Source organism: Trichomycterus rosablanca, chromosome 14 (assembly GCF_030014385.1).
Source record: "Trichomycterus rosablanca isolate fTriRos1 chromosome 14, fTriRos1.hap1, whole genome shotgun sequence".
NCBI classification, from domain to species: Eukaryota; Metazoa; Chordata; class Actinopteri; order Siluriformes; family Trichomycteridae; genus Trichomycterus; species Trichomycterus rosablanca.
This window is the reverse complement of record NC_086001.1, coordinates 13474417-13493326: the sequence shown is the minus strand read 5'-3', so window position 1 is coordinate 13493326 and position 18910 is coordinate 13474417. Positions and strand designations below refer to the sequence as shown.

At 41.4% G+C, this 18910-nt stretch overlaps 1 protein-coding gene across 1 annotated transcript in view; it reads left to right on the top strand.

The window, feature by feature from the left end:
• Positions 1-18910, top strand: part of heatr5b (HEAT repeat containing 5B) — a 42617-nt gene that overhangs the window by 7385 nt on the left and 16322 nt on the right. The window contains exons 6-23 of the mRNA XM_063008628.1: positions 35-206; positions 392-546; positions 1473-1722; positions 4614-4769; positions 6438-6688; positions 7061-7172; positions 7373-7525; positions 8625-8724; positions 8796-8909; positions 9092-9251; positions 10304-10479; positions 11292-11397; positions 11969-12159; positions 12694-12853; positions 12978-13167; positions 13621-13790; positions 15476-15623; positions 16914-17093. Coding sequence (XP_062864698.1) covers positions 35-206; positions 392-546; positions 1473-1722; positions 4614-4769; positions 6438-6688; positions 7061-7172; positions 7373-7525; positions 8625-8724; positions 8796-8909; positions 9092-9251; positions 10304-10479; positions 11292-11397; positions 11969-12159; positions 12694-12853; positions 12978-13167; positions 13621-13790; positions 15476-15623; positions 16914-17093 — 2944 coding nt within the window. The remainder of the gene's footprint in view (positions 1-34; positions 207-391; positions 547-1472; positions 1723-4613; positions 4770-6437; positions 6689-7060; positions 7173-7372; positions 7526-8624; positions 8725-8795; positions 8910-9091; positions 9252-10303; positions 10480-11291; positions 11398-11968; positions 12160-12693; positions 12854-12977; positions 13168-13620; positions 13791-15475; positions 15624-16913; positions 17094-18910) is intronic.

The following is an 18910-nucleotide window of genomic DNA, read 5'->3' as shown; positions in this document are numbered from 1 at the left end:
GGAGTAATGATCTGATCTTTTTCTTTGTGGGCAGTGCTTGCTGGAGCTGCAGAATGAGGCAGTGTTCATGTGGACGGCTGAGCTGGAGAACGTAGCCACTCTATGCTTTAAAGCCCTTGAAGGCTCCACATATGGAGTGCGCGTAGCTGTTTCTAAACTGCTTGGAACAGTCATGGCAACAGCACTCATGCCCAAACAAGCTGCAGGTGACCCATAACATCTTATATTTTCATCTGATTTTATTCATTTAGGTGTAGAAGATATAATGGAACAATAAAAAACATTTGATATTCTTTTGGAACTAATCTTTATTTTATTTTAAAGTCTCAAATGACTGTAAGAGCTATTGTTAAATGTGTGCACAAGTTACTAAGATGTTCTTGTGTGCCAGTGATGCGTCAGAATGTGAAGCGTGCCACTCTGGAGGAGGTGCTCGAGTTAATGGCCACAGGCTTCCTACGTGGTGGCTCTGGTTTTTTGAAAAGCGGAGGAGAGATGCTCAAAGGAGCTTCTGTCAGCAGGGAGGTGCGAGTTGGAGTAACTGAGGTGAGACAGCACAAAACTTTGTAGCATTAAAAACACAGAGTTTGTTTTATGGCTCGACTCTTTAGATGGTAAAACTATACATTTTAAAGGATTGAAAGAAAGATGAGGGTAGAAACACACTATTGTTTCTGTATTCTGATTTGTGTGTTGGTGTCTGGTGTTTTTAGGCAGTTTTTAAGTCTTTAGAAAGTCACTTTATTAGATATACGCCATGTTTGTATATTCATTGTTAATTTCATGACCTGCATATATGATATAGATGCACTTTGTGGTTATACAATTACTGACTGCAGCCAGTGCTGTTGCCCTGTACACTTTCACTCTACTTTAAAGCCAATCCTCAAAACTAGAATTGGATCCCAGTAAGACCTCAACTGACCAGGTATTATTTGGGTGGTGACCTTACTTAAATCCTTCATACACTGACTGACCTCTCAATTAGGAATACAACCTGTTAGCACTCTGTGTAGATGTCCAGTTAGAGATTACAGCTTTATCTTCATGTACAATGTGGGCCAGTCATCCACAGTGGACAGTGTTTATTTTTAAGCTAGAGCACATTTTTTTCTCTTAGCACTGACACTGAGTTGTTTAAAAGTCCCAACAACACTGCTGTACCTGATGCCATCATACAAGTATGTCATTACCATGTTAGTGTCATTGCAGCTCTGATAGCTCTGATCTAAGTAATATCTAGTTAGTATGGATGCAATGAGGGATTGTTTCTTTTGGTTGATGGGGTAGGCAGGGGTGACAGAGCAACAGATAGGCTACAGGCAGTAATTGTATATCTTCAAAATGCCTCTCTATGGTAGCACAACAAAAGGACAATTATTATACATACTAGCAGGTTGAACCTTAAAAAGTAGTGAGTGAGAGTGTATCTGACCATTCATCAATCTTTGTATCTGTTTTCCTCCCCACAGGCGTATGTGGTATTTGTAACAGTGCTGGGTGGCCAGTGGCTGGAACGGAACTTTGCTACCTTCCTGTCCCACCTGTTAGAACTTGTTGCTCACCCACGTGCCACACAGAGTCACGTGGAGGCGGTCTACTCGCGTCGCTGTGTCTCCTTTGCCCTGCGGGCCACGCTTGGTGCACTGCTGGGTGAGAAGGCCCAGATTGCCGCCGCCAAGGACATCTGCCAGGCCATCAGCAAGCAGATGAGGGCAGTGGGTAAGGAGCAAAATGGGGGGGAAATATCCAGGTTCAAAGCACTACAGAGTAAGTACTATTAGTTTTATTGCTTCGTTTGTCTACCTTTCTTCCGTAAATCACAATTCTCCAAATTTAATGCTGGTTTGAGGTGGTTTTGTGTTTTTACTTTCTGTCTTTCTTCTTTGTTTTGCTGACTGGCTTTTCCAACCTACCCGTCTATGGCACATGATGTGCTGTCACTATAAGAGATGTAAAGTCATCATTTTTGAAACAGGTTAAATACCAGGTTATAACGTGAGCTTTATTCACTGACTCACCCATTATACAGGTGGTGGACAAAGTAATAGAAACACAACATGGAAAGGATCTGATTGGTTATAGGGTTCGCCAGAGCGGGGATCGGCATTGGTGTAGAGGAAGCATGACTCATCAGTCGGGAGAAAAAGGGAGAAAAAGCATAAACAAAGATATACAGTACAGGCCAAAAGTTTGGACACACCTTCTCATTCAATGCGTTTTCTGTATTTTCATGACTATTTACATTGTAGATTCTCACTGAAGGCATCAAAACTATGAATGAACACATGTGGAGTTATGTACTTAACAAAAAAAGGTGAAATAACTGAAAACATGTTTTATATTCTAGTTTCTTCAAAATAGCCACCCTTTGCTCTGATTACTGCTTTGCACACTCTTGGCATTCTCTCAATGAGCTTCAAGAGGTAGTCACCTGAAATGGTTTTCCAACAGTCTTGAAGGAGTTCCCAGAGGTGTTTAGCACTTGTTGGCCCCTTTGCCTTCACTCTGCGGTCCAGCTCACCCCAAACCATCTCGATTGGGTTCAGGTCCGGTGACTGTGGAGGCCAAGTCATCTGCCGCAGCACTCCATCACTCTCCTTCTTGGTCAAATAGCCCTTACACAGCCTGGAGGTGTGTTTGGGGTCATTGTCCTGTTGAAAAATAAATGATGGTCCAACTAAACACAAACCAGATGGGATGGCATGTCGCTGCAGGATGCTGTGGTAGCCATGCTGGTTCAGTGTGCCTTCAATTTTGAATAAATCCCCAACAGTGTCACCAGCAAAACACCCCCACACCATCACAGCTCCTCCTCCATGCTTCACAGTGGGAACCAGGCATGTGGAATCCATCCGTTCACCTTTTCTGCGTCTCACAAAGACACGGCGGTTTTAACCAAAGATCTCAAATTTGGACTCATCAGACCAAAGCACAGATTTCCACTGGTCTAATGTCCATTCCTTGTGTTTTTTGGCCCAAACAAATCTCTTCTGCTTGTTGCCTCTCCTTAGCAGTGGTTTCCTAGCAGCTATTTGACCATGAAGGCCTGATTTGCGCAGTCTCCTCTTAACAGTTGTTCTAGAGATGGGTCTGCTGCTAGAACTCTGTGTGGCATTCAACTGGTCTGTGATCTGAGCTGCTGTTAACTTGCGATTTCTGAGGCTGGTGACTCGGATGAACTTGTCCTGAGAAGCAGAGGTGACTCTTGGTCTTCCTTTCCTGGGTCGGTCCTCATGTGTGCCAGTTTCGCTGTAGCGCTTGATGGTTTTTGTGACTCCACTTGGGGACACATTTAAAGTTTTTGCAATTTTCCGGGCTGACTGACCTTCATTTCTTAAAGTAATGATGGCCACTCGTTTTTCTTTAGTTAGCTGATTGGTTCTTGCCATAATATGAATTTTAACAGTTGTCCAATAGGGCTGTCGGCTGTGTAGTAACCTGTCTTCTGCACAACACAACTGATGGTCCCAACCCCATTGATAAAGCAAGAAATTCCACTAATTAACCCTGATAAGGCACACCTGAAAACCATTTCAGGTGACTACCTCTTGAAGCTCATTGAGAGAATGCCAAGAGTGTGCAAAGCAGTAATCAGAGCAAAGGGTGGCTATTTTGAAGAAACTAGAATATAAAACATGTTTTCAGTTATTTCACCTTTTTTTTTAAGTACATAACTCCACATGTGTTCATTCATAGTTTTGATGCCTTCAGTGAGAATCTACAATGTAAATAGTCATGAAAATACAGAAAACGCATTGAATGAGAAGGTGTGTCCAAACTTTTGGCCTGTACAGTATATATATATATATATATATATATATATATATATATATATATATATATAAAATTTTATCATATATTTTCAAACATTGTGTAATGAAATAACACTTAAACTTTGACCAGGGATGTCCAAACTTTTGTATCGCTATATGAACCCAGCCCATTTGCAGTTGAACTATGACTTATTGGCCGATCAGATAATAATAATTACTTGTTTTTTGCCTATGGTGACGTTTCTGTACACTGTCTAATCTACGCAATAATACAGACTTTTTTTATTTAAAAAAAGTGACAGTATATCATCTTGCCATCTTTGATAATGAAATAAATCTGGACCTACCTATGTTGATTACTTGTTTTATTTTAAGTGATTTCTCTTTTTGTTGTTTTGATTACTTACTCTGTAGCTTTGACCTAAACTGCACATCTTTCATCTTCAGCAACACATGAAATTCTGCTATTCACTGCCTGTACAGTTAAATATGTTTTATTAGGCTAAATTTGGAATAGTTCTTTAAACAGTTACCTAAGTTACCTAAAAAAAGACAAAGAATGAAATAAGTCTGCATTTACCCACATAAATTCAATACTAAAATGGCATACATGAAAGAAAAGTTTAATTCCGTGGTCCTGGAATGTTTTGCCATGATTTTTTTTACCACCCTCAGAAAAGATTATCAGACTCTGCTTTCTTCCACAGAGACAGTGAATAACAGAACTAATTAAATGGAATCAACAAAAATAAATTAACTGAGTATATGCTATTATGCAAGTGAATTTACATTTTGGTAATGTTACGTAGACTGCTCACCAATTCTTTATGTTTACAGAGGCAGTAGTGAGTGACAGCAGTGGGGAAAATAAGGGCGGTGCTGCTGATGTTTCTGCCAGTCAACATGTAATGGTGTGTGCTCTGAAAGAGCTGGGCAGCCTGGTGCAGAGTCTAAGTGCCACAGCTGCGCCGCTTATACAAGAGCCTTCCATTGGTAAGATAGATGCCTGTACCCTTGTCTGTTAACATGTTAACATAGTCCTTCACCATATCTACAAATGCAAGTTTAACTCCACTATGCAATGCAGAAACCAAACCAATTATCGGCGGCACGGTGGCTAAGTGGGTAGCACTGTCGCCATACAGTAAGAAGGTCCTGGGTTCGGGTCCTTTCTGTGTGAAGTTTGCATGTTCTCCCTGTGTCCGGGTGGGTTTCCTCAGTCCAAAGACGTGCAAGTGAGATGAATCCCAGGAAACCCACGCGGAGAACATGCAAACTCCACACAGAAAGGACCCGGACCGCCCCACCTGGGGATCGAACCCAGGACCTTCTTGCTGTGAGGTGACGGTGCTACCCACTTAGCCACCGTGCCGCCCTGGATCCCAGGACACTGCGGCATTGAGGGAAATAAAAAAGCGGATCGCTTAGCAAAAGAAACAACAGGAGGAAAAGCTGTAAACTGCAAACTCCCCCCATCAGATATAAAACAATCACTCACTACCTATATTTAAAAATATGTGGCAGAAAGAGTGGGAAAAGCAAAAACAGAACAAACTTTACAACATCCACCCCAACATACAAACACGACCACAACTACCGACTGGGAAGAGATTGGAACAGACGACATATATAAGATGTCATATTGGGCATGCTCACCTAACACATACACACCTGGTGAAGGGAGAACAGCCACCGATATGTGAACAATGCAATACAAAAATAACCATTGAACATGTATTGACAAAGTGTACTAAATATAACATAGAACGACAAAGACTTGCAATGCCAAACAAAACCAAAACAGAAACACTGATCAATTTTTTGAAAAATACAGGACTGATAGTACACATCTAGAACTAAACACAGAAAGGACAGTAGACAAAGAACATTAATAAATAAACTGTACAACTGTTAGGTACATATCCTGCCATGAGAATAACCAATGTGTAAACATGGCGTTAAACAACAAACAAACAAACAAACTGATTCAACTTTGTGGAAACCAAATATCAATAACAATGCCACCCAAACTGCCACCAACATCTCTGGGCTCAAGCTTATCTGACATGGATTGATGCATGTGTAAATGTGTGCTCTGGTCTAATTCACCTTTCAAATCGCATTTGGGAATAAGTGAGTCGTGTTCTCTGGGCCACAGAAAAAAAGCACTATCTCAGTTACCAACACTGTCAGAGGTTCGTGTCAGACGTCTGTCATGGTGTAGTGGTGGGTCTTGGCATGGGATAAGCATTTTATGTATCATTACACAAGATGCCGTGTAGACAATATCAGGGAGGTCCTTGCTTGTTTTAGTGCGACAATGCCATGCCATGCTTTTAACAACAGTGTCACTTCGTAGTTCACATACTAGACTAGTCTGCAGTCCAGACCTGTAAGCACAATATAAGATTTTGGAAGCCTGCACCATTTTGCATAATATTTAAATAATATTTACAATCTAACAATCTAAACCCTTTGGTAATTTCATTGTGGGTGTTTCTATGGTTTCACATAGTAATGGACACATGGTACAAGTAAAGCAGGGCCATTGTAGAGAATAAAGAGAATCGTTGTAATCAGAATCTAGTTAGCAGGAATTCATCTAAATACAACAAAAAAGCAATGACTGCATAGTTCAATTGTATCCATCCATTTCTTTAGGCCTTCTGGAGACAGTGATGTCAGTGCTCCTTCACCCCAGCATGGCGGCCCGCCTAGCAGCAGCCTGGTGTCTGCGATGTGTTGCCGTGGCGTTGCCCAATCAGCTGACGCCATTGCTGGACCGCTGTGCAGAGCGCATCAATGCACTGAAGAGCTCGCCCGAGGCTGTCAGTGGCTACAGCTTTGCCATGGCTGCCCTGCTGGGCGCAGTGCACCAGTGTCCACTGGGCATCCCTCACTCCAAGGGCAAAGTGAGTGCTCTTTCATGTACCTACCACATGAATTATTGTACTATGAGTTAATGGTACAACTATGAGTTATTTATTAAGGTTATTTATTAATAACCATGTGTTTAAACTAGCTAGTGCTGTTACTGCTGTTGCTCATGGTTTGTTTGTAGTTGACATGTAGGGGCAGTAAACCAGAAAATGCTGTCTAAAATCTGTACAGCCTATTCTTTAAATATTGCATAATACTGTTTAACTTTTGTTTAGCGTTTAACATAACTGCATCTCCAAAAATATAATAAATGAGTTTTAAATCATGTTGTGCTTGTAAATGGTCATTTTTACTGTGGGAGTATTTTTGACCGATGTATCATGTAATTGGATTTCTTGGTTTAGATGGTGGTGGGCATTGCAGAAGATCTGTTGCGTTCTGCAGCTCAGAACAGCCGTCTCTCTCTGCACCGTACACAAGCTGGCTGGCTCCTCCTGGGAGCTCTAATGACTTTGGGTAAGCCTCTAGTACTTGGTTCTAAACCTGGATAGTTTTAGATAGATGTGCTAGAACACAATGTTGTTATTAATGCTGTAATGCAAAAATATGTTTATTAAATATCTAGTTTCTGTTACTATTGAGTTAAAATACCAGCTTTGCAACAGGCTACAGATTAACTCATTAAAATGATTGCGTTCACTTCTGTGTGTGCTCAGGTTCATCTCTGGTGCGCTATCATTTACCCAAGATGCTGCTGCTGTGGAGGAATGTATTCCCCCGTTCACAAAAGGAGCTGGAGGCTGAAAAAGCCAGAGGAGACTCCTTTACCTGGCAGGTCACCCTGGAGGGCCGAGCCGGAGCACTCTGTGGTAATTACTAATATAGCGATTGCTGTTGGACTACGCTTATTTTAAAGCTATTGTCTTATTAAGGGCTTTAAGTCACGCTTCATTACACTTCTCTACCAATATGTAAAATTGGCTTCTGACAACCTTGTGTTATGCCAGTAAATGTTGCTTTTTACCATTCTGCTTTCTGTTTTGAAGATTTGATCTTTGGTTTTATTTGAAGATATTATTTATATTATTTATATGTTATACATAAACAAAGAATGATATTAGAGGCCAGAGAAAGCTGATTAGAGGAAGCTGACCCATCTGTTCACTCAACCACACAAAGCAATGACTGCATAATGACATGAAATGGCACAAACACAACACACTGTCATTGACTTTTCACACCCAAAGCTAGCTTGCAAAACATAGGCTTGATTACTGTAAGGAATTGAGTTTTGGTTCTGTGTAAGAGCTTTGATCTCAGTAACCTATTGAAAATTAAAGAAATGGAGTTAATGCATCACTAGTATTAAAATTATTGTCCTACCTGAAGCATAAGCGTGAGGGCAAGTCAGAATTTGACACATGCTGCATTATCTGTTTGAATTGCATGTGTAAAGCTGCATTCCCATGCACTGACTGTGTCATTGTTTCCTCTAAAGTGAGGCAGTGCCGCTTACCTTGCTGCTGCACTACCTTTTTACTCTTTTGCCAAGTTCTTTATGTTGTCACATCTCCAAATAACAAGCATTGCAGGGTGTTCTAGAATAAACCAAAATACATTTCATACAAAACTGCGTCTGAATAAATTGTCAATACTGTCAGTCAGTACTCTTACATGTAGTGGTTTTGACACATTAAGTGCTGAGGTAGGCGGCAACATGTGCCCAGCCTTGCGGTGAATGAGCGCACAATGTTTAACATGTGAAAAGCCATCTAGGAGAGATCTGTAGCCCTCTTGTTGAACAATTGCTTTTTCAATTATTTTTTTGTACCGTCTCTAGTAGCAGTACTTTAAGCTTCCTCTCCCTCATCTGTTTTTTCTCTTCTTCTTCTCTGTTATCTTCTTCATGACAAAAAACAAATATCATTGGCCTTTAGTTGTATTCTGTCTCTTGTATTTTGTTCTCAGCTATGCGGAGCTTTGTGGCTCACTGTCCCGAGCTGCTCACAGAGGATGTGATACGCAGACTCATGACTCCTATTGAATGTGCCATGACCATGATGGCTCAGTAAGTGCTTTACAGTAATAACGTTAACAGTTTGGGTTTAGTGGATAACTAATTAAGTGCTCCGTTTTTAGTGTGCCAGCCATTATAAAGGTTCATGGGGCTCATCTGAAGGCCAGCGCTGCCATGGTTCGCCTTCGACTCTATGACATTCTGGCCCTTCTTCCACCAAAAACATACGAAGGCAAGTCTAAATACTGAGTTTTTTGAGTGTGCATAAAGAAAAATCAGTAGTTTCTTGGAAAAGTTAGAAATGTAGATTATGCAATTAAGAGAAAATAATTGTTTCCTCTATTTTTTAAGTAAGAGAGTAGCCTGAATGACCTTTTTATTCCTGTATTACTGACTGTTTTATTGTTCCTTTAGGCAGCTTTAGTGCTCTGCTGAGAGAGCTTGTGGCTGAGTTCACTCTGACCGATAACTCTGCCAACACCACCACATCACTGCTGCGTTCACTCTGTCACTACGACGACAGCGTTCTCATGGGCTCCTGGCTGCAGGAGACTGATCACAAGTCCATTGAGGACCAGGTAACATATCTCACTGGATGTACACTGACACATTCTTTCAATAGTCAAAGCTGCTAGTATATCTCTGACTTTCAGCTGCTCTCATATACGTACGGTTTGCCATATGTACCTGATCTGGCATATTTTTTACGCTGGATGCCTTACCTGATACAACCCTATTTATTTATTGTATTTTATTTTTTGCATTTTTCCTCCAAATAAAGTTGCATTCAATTATTCCTCTCTACTGATGCTGACCTCCACTCCTGACTGGGGAGAGCCCCCTCCAACATGTGTACAGTAGCTGACTGCATCTTTTCACCTGCATGAGGCAAATTCATATGTGGATCAGCTTTGTGTACAGAGAGACACACCATGATCACACATTATTCCTTGTCTCTGTGCAGGCTGCATCAATCAACCAGCAGAGGTCTTAATTGCATCAGTTATGAGGAATCCCCTCCGGCACCCTCCATGAAGAACAAGCCAATCATTGGTCATGTAGGCGCTCGGTTTGAGATTCGAACCAACAAGTTTGAGATGTCAGCTCTGGTGTGCTAGCATGTTTTTTTTGCTGCGCCACCTGAGTGCCCTGCCCTGCTATTTTTATTGCAGTTTGGGACCGGCACTGAGAGCGCAATGAAAAGTGCACCCAGCTAGACAGTTTGGCCATCAAATCCCCACACATAGCCAATCATGTTTGTGTAGACGCCCCATCAACCAATAGCAACACTGATATTCAAACCCTGGATCACAGTTGAAGTAGGCTAGTGTGTTTTAGCCCTGCGCCACCATAGCTGTATATCTGTAACATATTTAAACTGGATTAAATATTTGAACATATAACTGTGTCCCTCCTTAAGGCTAGATATTGCCTTCTGATTTTTAGAATTTACAGTTGACTTTTTTTCATATTATTAACTGTCTTGGACCGTGAAATTCTAAACCATTCTTGCTATTTATGGTTTATTTGCTGTCCCAAATGTGTTCTAAGCTGCAATAAAACAAATCGGGTCCTTTTAAAAGACTCTGAACTGTATTTTTAATGTGTGATTGCATTTGTGTTGTACCAGTTGCAACCTAATAGTGCTTCGGGCAGTGGAGCTCTGGAGCACGACCCCTCGTCCATATATCTACGCGTTCCTGTGGGTGAAGATGTACCTGGGCCGCTGCCTCTTGGAGTATCTGTCATTGATGCATCAGTGGCTCTTTTTGGTGTTGTGTTCCCCCATGTCTCCTTTAAACACAGGTCAGCACAAACTTTTCAAAGTAAAGTATTTATTAAAAAGGGATTTAAATATATCATTAGCAAAATATTCTTCATAAATTAGGAATTTTGAGTTTGGGACTGAGTGTAGGCCACAGTTCCCTTAGTTCTTTTCTATGCCAAACCTGCAAACCAGGTTTTATGGACTTTGCTTTGTGCACTGGTGCACTGTCATGCTGAAACAGGAAAGCAACTTTCCCAGACTATTGCCACAAAATAATAAGTGGATATTCATTTATATAATTTATTTTACATACTTCTTTGTGAATATCGTATAGGTAAAAACATGGCATTATACAAACAAACAAACCTTTTTGCAATGTGTGTGCCTGGAACAACAAAATTTAATAAAGTAGGGCTATAAAGCTATATCATTTTACTGGCTTCCCCGGAATCACTGGACGCAGTATAGTAGCAGACCACAGATGGGACGCCAATCTATTGCAATGCCTCAGCCATCCACACAGCAATGAAGTCTGTATATAGACGCCCAACCGCCAATTTAAATCCCTAATTCCAGTGGTAGTGGGCTAGCATATATTTCTGCTGCTCCACCCAAGCGCCCAAAGTGAACACCTTTGTATAAGTAATATTATGTGGTGGGTAATGGAAAATGAAGGAACAAACATAATGTGCAGTGACTTCACTGAATCAGTATATAGTCGAGTGCAAATGAGTATATATATATTTAGTAGCCAAAACATTAAGTAGCTCTGCAATTTACCCAGCTATGATACAAAGCAGTGCTGAGCTCTGTTGATCTGTTTTAATGGAGGGAATTTAATGTTTTTTAGATTACAGATGCTGGACCACTTTGCTGAGTGCATCAAACAGGCCAAAGGAGTGCGACAGCAGTCTGTGCAGCTCAACATCTTTACTGCTGTGCTTAGTGCTTTAAAGGTAATGTGGAACTCTCTCTAGCTTACATGGTTAGAAAGTATAAATAATTCCAAAAACACAACAAACACATGCATAAAAATAGATGCAGATTAAATGCTGGAAGGTCCGATATGCTTATATTCTTACTGTTCTGGTATTACAGATGACTGACAGATTCTCTTAGTAAGGCCACCACTAGCCAACAGAACAACAGCTTTAATGTGTCTTCTACAAGTCCTTGCTATCAAATCAAAGCTTTTTCCTCTATTGGTGTTTTATGATAGTAAAGAGCGCTGGCTCTCATCGGTTTAGAATCCCTCATAGTCTTATCTGTAAGATATATTTCGATATCTTAAATAAAAAAAAGAACTCAGTCTCATGTAAAAAGGGGACTTGTTATCCTGAAAGAGACCAGACCTATCAGAATAGAAATGTTGCCATGCCAGCCAAAAGCCTCCCATCATCATGTGCACTCTTTTTTATATTTTAATTTGTTAATTAAGGTTTTATTCTGTAACTTGTCACTAATCTGTATATTACAATTACAACACTGTATTTTGTTTTAAAAAGGCATTTAAATGTCTGTTTGCAGGGACTGGCTGAGAATAAGAGCACACTGGGTCCAGAGGAGGTGCGGAAGTCGGCGCTGGCACTGGTGATGGGAGCTTTGGACAATCCAAACCCTATCCTGCGTTGTGCTGCAGGCGAAGCTCTGGGCCGCATGGCGCAGGTTGTAGGAGAAGCCACCTTCATTGCCAGTATGGCCCAGCACAGCTTTGACAAGTAAGTGCCATGACCAGTGATCAATATTAGTATTTATAAGCAAAAGTTTGCCAAGGGCAGCTGGGTTCATACTACGATGCAGTTTAGTATGATTTGTGTAACGAAGACAAAGGAGGAGGCAGTTTTGAGGAGGCAATCTAAACCAGCCGAACAGTTATCTGGAGATCTGCTATTTTATTAATTATTCTGTTATTACTGCTTATAATTTTATTTCATTTTCATGTTTTACCACAGCGTTATCCCTGGACAGGGTTGTGGTGGGTCTGATTTCGCTGGTTTTCTATGCACAGATCAATTAGTTTATTCATTTCTAATCACCCTTACGAAACACTGTGCACCAATCCATTGCAGGGCAACACACACAATCACTTACACAGCAGTCAGGAACCACATTGCTGTGTGGTACCCACTCTCCTAGCTTAAGCTCCATGCTACCCTTTCATGCACAAAAACAGAAATTTACAACTATGGAGGCACAAATAAACCCCACCCCTGTATAACTGACCACATATAATTGTGTGTTTTATTGGACAGACTGAAGTCAGCCCGGGACGTAGTTTCCAGAACAGGTCACTCTCTGGCTCTGGGCTGCTTGCACCGTTATGTGGGTGGCATCGGCTCAGGGCAGCACCTCAAGACCAGCGTCAGCATCCTTCTCGCCCTGGCCCAGGACGCCACCTCACATGAGGTCCAGGTGAGGGAGTGTAAGATTTCGATAAGTCTGATATCAACTGTACAAAAATCCAGCCAGGAAGATCAACAGACATGTCTCTGCTAATCTACCACACTTGTGTAAACTATATTTGTATGTGTTGTAGACATGGGCGCTGCACTCTCTGGCTCTGATTGTGGACTCGAGTGGGCCGATGTATCGTGGATATGTGGAGCCCACACTGTCACTGGTGCTCACTCTTCTTCTCACTGTGCCCCCCTCTCACACTGAGGTGCACCAGTGCCTGGGACGCTGCCTTGGAGCCCTCATCACCACCGTCGGCCCCGAGCTCCAGGGTAACGATACTTAAAACAAAGTTCTATTTATAAGCATAATTATTTAGATACACATTCTCTGACTTATGAAGGTCAACACACATCGAGTATTCTTGTTTTTCCCATATTGAAAAATGACTAGGAAAGTTCATTCTGTGCCCCCTCATAAATGTATCAGGGGACCCCAACTTTCTAGGAATGCTTATAATTATGGGACTTTTGTTTTTTGTTTAAAATGGTTATTTCTTGATGAGGGTTCTTTTCTTAAAATAAATTTACTTCAATTAAAGTTTGGATTTTGTATAACCTTTTTTTGCTCATCTTTACCTGGGATGCAAATAACTGTGGAGGAGACTGTATGCATGATTATTATTATGAGGTTGCAAACGGCTCACTTCAGTTATAGCATCTACAGTACAAAATGCAAGCTATAGTAAATAGCTGAATATAATTAGTGTGGTTTTTAATTTGCAGGCAACAGCGTGTCGATCTCAACCATCCGCTCGTCATGTCTGGTCGGCTGTGCCATAATGCAGGACCACTCGGACTCACTGGTGCAGGCTGCTGCCATCTCCTGCCTTCAGCAGTTGCACATGTTTGCCCCTCGCCACGTCAACTTATCCAGCCTGGTGCCTTGCCTCTGTGTAAGACTCAAAGACGAGTGGAGGCTAATACAGGTCCTTCTCAAAAAATTAGCATATTGTGATAAAGTTCATTATTTTCCATAATGTAATGATAAAAATTAAACTTTCATATATTTTAGATTCATTGCACACCAACTGAAATATTTCAGGTCTTTTATTGTTTTAATACTGATGATTTTGGCATACAGCTCATGAAAACCCAAAATTCCTATCTCAAAAAATTAGCATATTTCATCCGACCAATAAAAGAAAAGTGTTTTTAATACAAAAAAAGTCAACCTTCAAATAATTATGTTCAGTTATGCACTCAATACTTGGTCGGGAATCCTTTTGCAGAAATGACTGCTTCAATGCGGCGTGGCATGGAGGCAATCAGCCTGTGGCACTGCTGAGGTGTTATGGAGGCCCAGGATGCTTCGATAGCGGCCTTAAGCTCATCCAGAGTGTTGGGTCTTGTGTCTCTCAACTTTCTCTTCACAATATCCCACAGATTCTCTATGGGGTTCAGGTCAGGAGAGTTGGCAGGCCAATTGAGCACAGTAATACCATGGTCAGTAAACCATTCACCAGTGGTTTTGGCACTGTGAGCAGGTGCCAGGTCGTGCTGAAAAATGAAATCTTCATCTCCATAAAGCTTTTCAGCAGATGGAAGCATGAAGTGCTCCAAAATCTCCTGATAGCTAGCTGCATTGACCCTGCCCTTGATAAAACACAGTGGACCAACACCAGCAGCTGACATGGCACCCCAGACCATCACTGACTGTGGGTACTTGACACTGGACTTCAGGCATTTTGGCATTTCCTTCTCCCCAGTCTTCCTCCAGACTCTGGCACCTTGATTTCCGAAAACAGTACTTTGGACCACTGAGCAACAGTCCAGTGCTGCTTCTCTGTAGCCCAGGTCAGGCGCATCTGCCGCTGTTTCTGGTTCAAAAGTGGCTTGACCTGGGGAATGCGGCACCTGTAGCCCATTTCCTGCACACGCCTGTGCACGGTGGCTCTGGATGTTTCTACTCCAGACTCAGTCCACTGCTTCCGCAGGTCCCCCAAGGTCTGGAATCGGCCCTTCTCCACAATCTTCCTCAGGGTCCGGTCACCTCTTCTCGTTGTGCAGCGTTTTCTGCCGCACTTTTTCCTTCCCACAGACTTCCCACTGAGGTGCCTTGATACAGCACTCTGGGAACAGCCTATTCGTTCAGAAATTTCTTTCTGTGTCTTACCCTCTTGCTTGAGGGTGTCAATGATGGCCTTCTGGACAGCAGTCAGGTCAGCAGTCTTACCCATGATTGCAGTTTTGAGTAATGAACCAGGCTGGGAGTTTTTAAAAGCCTCAGGAATCTTTTGCAGGTGTTTAGAGTTAATTCGTTGATTCAGATGATTAGGTTAATAGCTCGTTTAGAGAACCTTTTCATGATATGCTAATTTTTTGAGATAGGAATTTTGGGTTTTCATGAGCTGTATGCCAAAATCATCAGTATTAAAACAATAAAAGACCTGAAATATTTCAGTTGGTGTGCAATGAATCTAAAATATATGAAAGTTTAATTTTTATCATTACATTATGGAAAATAATGAACTTTATCACAATATGCTAATTTTTTGAGAAGGACCTGTATATTTATATATGTGTGTGTGTCTGTGTGTGTTTGATTATAAGCAGATGATTATTTTGTCTATGTTAATAGGTGCACCTCTGCAGTTCTCATCTGCTGCTGAGACGAGCTGCGGTAGCATGTTTAAGGCAGCTGGTCCAGAGAGAAGCAGCAGAGGTGTGTGAGTACGCCATGAGCCTCGCCAAGAAGGCCGGTGATAGCAAGAAGAATGGCACCATCAGTACGTATCAGACACGCATATGAACCTGGACTAAAATACTGTAAATATGTATACGCACCATATACACTGATCAGCCTTAACATTAAAACCACCTCCTTGTTTCTACACTCACTGTCCATTTTATCAGCTCCACTTACCATATAGAAGCACTTTGTAGTTCTACAATTACTGACTGTAGTCCATCTGATTATCTGCATTCTTTTTTAGCCTGGTTTCACCCTGTTCTTCAATGGTCAGGACCCTCACAGGACCACCACAGAGCAGGTATTATTTAGGTGGTGGATCATTCTCAGCACTGCAGTGACACTGACATGGTGGTGGTGTGTTAGTGTGTGTTGTGCTGTTATGAGGGAATAAGTCACAGCAGCGCTGCTGGAGTTTTTAAACACCTCACTGTCACTGCTGGACTGAGAATAGTCCACCAACCAAAAATATCCAGCCAACAGCACCCCATGGGTAGCACCTTGTGACCACTGATGAAGGTTTAGAAAATGACCAACTCAAACAGCAGCAATAGATGAGTGATCGTCTCTGACTTTACATCTACAAGGTGGAGCAACTAGGTAGCAGTGTCTTATAGAGTGGACAGTAAGAGGACACAGTATTTAAAAACTCCAGCAGCGCTGCTGTGTCTGATCCATTCATACCAGCACAACACACACTAACACACCACCACCATGTCAGTGTCACTGCAGTGCTGAGAATGATCCACCACCTAAATAATACCTGCTCTGTAGTGGTCCTGAGGGGGTCCTGACCATTGAAGAACAGAGTAAAAGTAGGCTAAAAAGTATGTAGAGAAACAGATGGACTACAGTCAGTAATTGTAGAACTACAAAGTGCTCCTATATGGTAAGTAGAGCTGATAAAATAGACAGTGAGTGTAGAAACTAGGAGGTGGTTTTAATGTTATGGCTGATCAGTGTATACCTGTATATTGCCGTAACACAAAGGGGCCTGATAAAATACCCTCTTTCTGTTTACTTAACCTGCAAAAACTGTCAAACACAGAGAGGACACAGATTTATTGTATTTTCTAGTGTTTTCTAGCTTATTTTGTCTATTTATCATAGACAGTAGGATTATACATATATAGAATCAACAACTATGGTGCAAAACAATAAATGTTCACAGAATAATCACATTCAGGTGAACATGCTAATAAAAATCAGCATATTTTGCTTTCTATGCAAATTGTCTTTGCAACCACATCAAGCTATTGTAAAACACTTCTGCATTAAACATTTATTCTCTGCTACCTTGTGATAATCAGGCTTATCTCTGTTTCAGATTTGAATATCAGTGATACAGGGCTGGAGGGTGTCTTGTTCGGGATGCTGGACCGTGAGACAGATCGGAAGCTGTGCTCGGACATCCATGACACGCTGGGCCACATGCTGTCCTCTCTGGCAGTGGGAAAACTCTCACACTGGCTGAAACTCTGCAAAGACGTTCTTGCGGCCACCACAGGTATTCATCATGTTTACGCACTGTCTGTTCATTTGTTTATAATGGAGTCGATCAGATGTACCCTCCTGTAGCTGGTTGCACATGTAGCAGCCTGTGTAACTGCAGGAAGATGTTTATAAGTGGGGGGAGGGGAGCGCCCAACTAAATTTGTTGTTGTGTAAAGCGACGCAATTCAAAGGATGCGAAGATGTACACACACTCAAGGACTAAAACTAGTAGCATACACAGTGGTAGGCCACCTGAACCGCTCGCAATACCCAGATCCTGCCGACTGACGCCAAAATATGTCACGGGGTGCATCGTTGTTCACCCGCGACAAGAATTTTGGGACTATATCGATTTATACTTTAATGTTGCCAACAACGCCACCTAGGGGTTTAACGAGCTCTAGGAACTCAAATTTTTATATTTATAAGGAAGGTTTTTTGTTTTCTGTAGGTCTAAGCAAACACAATGTTTTAAAACCACAGGTTCTTTTTGATCTGGGGTGCGAGCAGTCAAGATGAACCTGTGGTTTTAAAACATTGTGTTTGCTTAGACCTAAAGAAAAAAAAACCTTCCTTATAAATATAAAAATTTTAGTTCCTAGAGCTAGGTGGCGTTGTTGGCAACATTAAAGTATAAATCGATATAGTCCCAAAATTCTTGTCGCGGGTGAACCACGACGCACCCCGTGACACACAGTGGTAGCAATCTTAGCAAAACAACGGACTGTTATCCTACTTGCTAAAGACACACTGGAGAAACGAACGCTCACTGCATTTCATGTCCGACTATTTGTTTTGCTATGTAACTAATATAGCCTTCAAAAAGGTATGTTATATAAGTAGTAGCTCAGCAGTTAAGATACTGGACTAGTAATCAGAATGTTGCCACTGTTTAGCAAGGTCCTTAACTCCCAACTGCTTACATTCTTATTAGCTACAACTGTAAGTTGCTTCGGATAAAGGCATCTGCTAAGAGCCATAAATGTGAATATCCAAGTTGTGCAAAATGTTTTCACGTACGTACATTACAGCATTAAAGTAACAGCATATTTACATAAACTCTGTGAACAGAGCTGCAACATCTGGGTTGTGGATGTAACAATCTACCACCTTTTGGGCATTTTTCTTAACTTCTTTATTGATTGATCATTCTACTGTTTAAATGTTTTAAAATACTTTCTGTAAAATTATTTAATACAATAAAAAAACTGCCATCCCAAGCATGGATAAAAATTTGGACAGTTGCATCAGAAAAAGCATCCTGCTCAAAAATTGTGACAAGTCTGTGGTGACCCCAATAAGAACTTGCTGTATTGGATTGCACATGGAGAGAGGATACTGCTTTAGTTGGCAGGGTCGAGGGCTGTGTCTCAGTCCGCACACAATGTCAAATTGTATGTAAATAGCATGTTTATTCACCTGTGCACAAACACTACTCCACCCTAGTGCATAACCGAGTAGTGCTTGGTGAGTAGTACTGTCCTCTCACAGCAAGAAGGTCCTGGGTTTGATTCCCAGTTGGAGCAATCTGCGTCCTTTCTGTGTGGAGTTTGCATGTTCTCCTAGTGTCTGCGTGGGTTTCCTCCGGGAGCTCCGGTTTCCTCCCACAGTCTAAAGACGTGCAAGTGAGGTAAATTGGAGATACAAAGTTGTCCATGACTGTGTTTGACATTAAACTTGTGAACTGATGAATCTTGTGTAACCTGTAACTACCGTTTCTGTCATGAATGTAACCAAAGTGTGTAAAACATGACATTAAAATCCTAATAAATAAATTAATTAATAAATTGTGCTGCATAATAAGAACAATTGGTCTAAATTTGTTGAAAA